Raw genomic sequence first — 3,738 nt, 5'->3', positions numbered from 1 at the left:
TGGAAAGAGAGAGAGAAATGAGGAAAGAAAGAAAAATAAGGAATATCTTTAATCCAGAAAGAATGTTTAAAGAAAAAAGATGATAGTGGTTGTTAGATCCCTGATTAAAAGATTAAGTAGATCCATAGTGAAAGACAGGGTCTGTTAGCAGATCCATTGTGTTGAAGTATCACTGAAGAATATACGTGTGTGTGTGTGTGTGTGAGTGTGTTTGTGTGTGTGCGTGTGTGTGCGCGTGTGTGCGCGCGTGTATGTGTGTTTGTGTGTATATATATGTATATGTAAAATATTTAACTCCTATATATATATGTGTGTGTGTATATATATATGTGTGTGTGTATATATATATACGTATGTGTATATATATATGTATATATGTGTGTGTGTGTATATATATGTATATATGTATGTGTGTGTGTGTGTGTGTGTGTGTGTTTGTATGCATGTATGTGTGTGTATATATAATTCTGCTGCACACAAGACACTGCATGTAGTCTTAGAAGACAATTAAACACAGACCCATTTAAATACTTTTGTTATTTAATCGGTGAACGAACTGTTTGATCGTCATTATCAGCTGCTCAACACAATCAACGATGTTTTCCTCAGTGTAAGTGTACTTAGAGAAATATCATTGCTAGTGGTGATGGAGTTGGTGGTGGTGGTGTTGGTGGTGTTGGTGGTGGTGGTGGTGTCGAGGAAGGTGTTGTCGGTATTGGCCTGTTGCTAGTAATTTTGGTCTTCCTTCCCCCTGGTACCATTGCGCAAATGCTCGTTTTCCAAATCTTTCTACCTACGAATCACCACCCCTCCAGAATTCCTTTCCAATCCAGTTTCTTCTTCCCGCTGGCATTCACTTCCAGGATGTCCTGATCGAGACTCTCCTGAGGTGAGAAACCTCCACGCTGATCTATCTGCGGCAGAGCCTTCGAGTTCGCGTGGTCTAATGCTGCGCCAGTTGAGGTTACTTTTCAGAGTGTCTTTGTACCTCAGTTTAGGTTTACTCGTTTTCGTGAGCCCTGCGTGAGCTCGCTGTACAACAGCTGTCTGGGTACACGGGTTTTAAGGCATTCTGATGACATGGCCAGTCTAGCGTAACTGAGCCTACAGCAACATTGACTAAATGCTTGTTGAACAGGCTCTGTCCAGTACTTTTTGGTTTGTCACACTGTCTTGTCAACGAATGCCCATGATTCTGTGCAGTGCCCTTGTGTGAAATTGTTCAAGGTGTTTGATGTGCCTGTGCATGGGGTCCCTGTTTGACATCCATAGAGTAGTGTAGAAACGACTACAGACTTGTAGATCTTGGGCTTTGTCGGTAGTCTGATGCCTTTCTGCTGGAGGAGTTTCACTTTCAGTCTTCCAAGTGCTTGCTTGGCTGGCCTTGTGGATTCTGGATAATATTTCGCTGTCCAATGATCCATCAGCTGAAATTGCGCTGCCAAGGTACCTGATACTTTCCACACACTTAAGTTGGACTCCCTCAATGGTGATGTTTGAGTGGGGGCAAATTATTTGGGGTTGCTTGGGCTAGGACCTCCGTTTTCTCAAGGCTAATGGTCAGTCCAAAGAACCTTGGTAGTTCTGAAAAGCGATCAACAATGATCAGCAGGTGATTTTCCTTGTGTACCTTAAGGGCACAGTCATCTGCAAATACGACTTCAAATGTGTGTGTGTATGTGTGTGTGCGCCTATATTTGTCCTCCAGCACCACTTGACAACCGATATTGGCTTGTTTACGTTCTCGTGGCTTTGCGGTTCGGCAAAAAGAGACCGATAGAATAAGTAGGCAGGCTATAAAAAAAAAATACTGGGGGGTCGATTCATTCGACTAAAAAAACTTCTTCAGGGCGGTGCCCCAGCATGGCCGCAGTCTAATAAGTGAAACAAGTATAAAATAAGAGATTTGCTACTTTCTTGTTTATCGTTTCCCACGAAAATATGAAAAGCAAAGTTGATCGCGAAATCACAACATTGGTAAAAAAAAATAAACGTATTACAACGAACTGTAAATATTCAAAACACTTAAAATTCCTCACTAAAAGCCGCTCTATTTATCCCACTGAAGTAGGGGGAGGGGGCAGAAAACACACACACACTCACACGCACATACACACACGGAGTCTAAAGAGAACTTACCCACATGTTTAAGAGATTAATTCGAAAGTCATTAATCCGAAAGCTTCTTGTGAAAGTAATTTAGTTCATAGGTTTTATAGTAAAACGATCTTCAAGCAAACGCTGGCACAAAGGCATTTAAGAATTTGAAATCTGTAGAAGAATAAAGTCGCGGCAGCAGTTGGTACGTGGTCAATCTAAGTAAGTAATGGAATTCTTACGAAAAGAACAGTAACAGCGTTATATATATATATATATATATATATATATATATATATATATATATATATATATATATATATATATATATATATATATATATATATATATATATATATATAAACTTACTTCTAATATAGGATAAAAAATTTTTTCCCCCAAAAAATTCCATCAATGTGGCCAGCATATTAAAAACCTTTAAAGGTGAAAATTATAAACAATTATAAACAAGGGCAAAAGAAAAAAAGATTTCTATGCCAATATGCTGAGAATAGACTTTTAAATCGTCAATCACATTACGATATACATTCACCATGGATTACACGTGTAATCATGGTGAATGTATATTGTAATGTGGTGATTGACGATTTAAAAACTATTCTCAGCATATTGGCATAGAAATCTTTTTTCTCTTGTCCTTGTTTATAATTCTCTCTCTCTCTCTCTCTCTCTCTCTCTCTCTCTTTATATATATATATATATATATATATATATATATATATATATATATATATATATATATATATATATATATATATATATATATATGTATATATACACACGAGGGGTGTCTGAAAAGTTTTGAACCTAACCTAGAATCGGAGCTGCTAGGTATAGGTAGCTGAAACAATTTTTTCTGGTTAGTACAGTCTTTTGGGAGTATTCTTGCTCATTTTCATGATTCTGATATTAAAATATTTTTTTGTTGCAGATTTAAAAAAAACAAGTGTTGAGGTTACAAGGAAAATGGAGAAAACTGAGTATCGTGCTGTCATAAAGTACCTTCATTTGACTCCATCAGAAATCCATGAAGATATGGTGAGAACCATAACAGACAATGCTCCTTCATATGCAACAGTCTCAACCGCTGTTACAGAGACTGCTTCGGACCTCTCCGTCCTTTATTCCCACCGAGAAAGTATTGTATTGATTACCCTTCGGATCAAGCTTTTCGATTCGCCCTTGGACCTCAGATCCCCACCTTCACCAAAAAGCCAATAAAATGCATGTGACCTTTGAATAGAATGTAACCGCGATGGAGTCCTTCCTTATAAATAGTAACGGAGCTGCCTCCAGGCTCTAGCCTGGAGATCTTAGAGATTTGCTTTTAATCTACAAGGTTATTCTTATGAAAGTCAAACTAAAACAGGGTTTCAAAAGTTTTTTAAATGCCCAGAAAAATCCCTATATACCTGAAAAGGCACTTTGAAATGATTAATTTTCGATTAGATATCGATATTGTGACAGTTTTTTCCGTATCTGCACCATTTGGAAGGTATAGAGTATATCTATCATTGAAAATGTTACATCCATTTATGTCACGCACGTCACACCAGGTCAGTGAGAATTGTGACCTCAGACAGTGTTGTTGCCCAACAAACTCGGCATGTTTTGAAATTT

The 3,738-nt window shown here is 37.7% G+C and overlaps 1 protein-coding gene and 1 long non-coding RNA gene across 2 annotated transcripts in view; one reads left to right on the top strand and one right to left on the bottom strand.

The window, feature by feature from the left end:
* LOC106869632 (soma ferritin) overlaps positions 1 to 2,212 on the bottom strand; it is a 29,677-nt gene extending 27,465 nt beyond the window's left edge. Inside the window, exon 1 of the mRNA XM_089339749.1 lies at positions 2,140 to 2,212. Within this exon, the coding sequence (XP_089195875.1) occupies positions 2,140 to 2,145 (6 nt within the window). The 5' untranslated portion in view covers positions 2,146 to 2,212. The remainder of the gene's footprint in view (positions 1 to 2,139) is intronic.
* LOC128250558 (uncharacterized) overlaps positions 1 to 3,446 on the top strand; it is a 6,063-nt gene extending 2,617 nt beyond the window's left edge. Inside the window, exon 2 of the long non-coding RNA XR_016237953.1 lies at positions 3,050 to 3,446. This is a non-coding gene — a long non-coding RNA (uncharacterized LOC128250558). The remainder of the gene's footprint in view (positions 1 to 3,049) is intronic.
* Positions 3,447 to 3,738: the final 292 nt, after the last annotated feature.

Source organism: Octopus bimaculoides, chromosome 22, assembly GCF_046866305.1.
Source record: "Octopus bimaculoides isolate indiv1 chromosome 22, ASM4686630v1, whole genome shotgun sequence".
Taxonomy (NCBI): domain Eukaryota; kingdom Metazoa; phylum Mollusca; class Cephalopoda; order Octopoda; family Octopodidae; genus Octopus; species Octopus bimaculoides.
The sequence above is the reverse complement of the archived record's forward strand: the minus strand, read 5'-3'. Positions and strand labels throughout refer to the sequence as shown.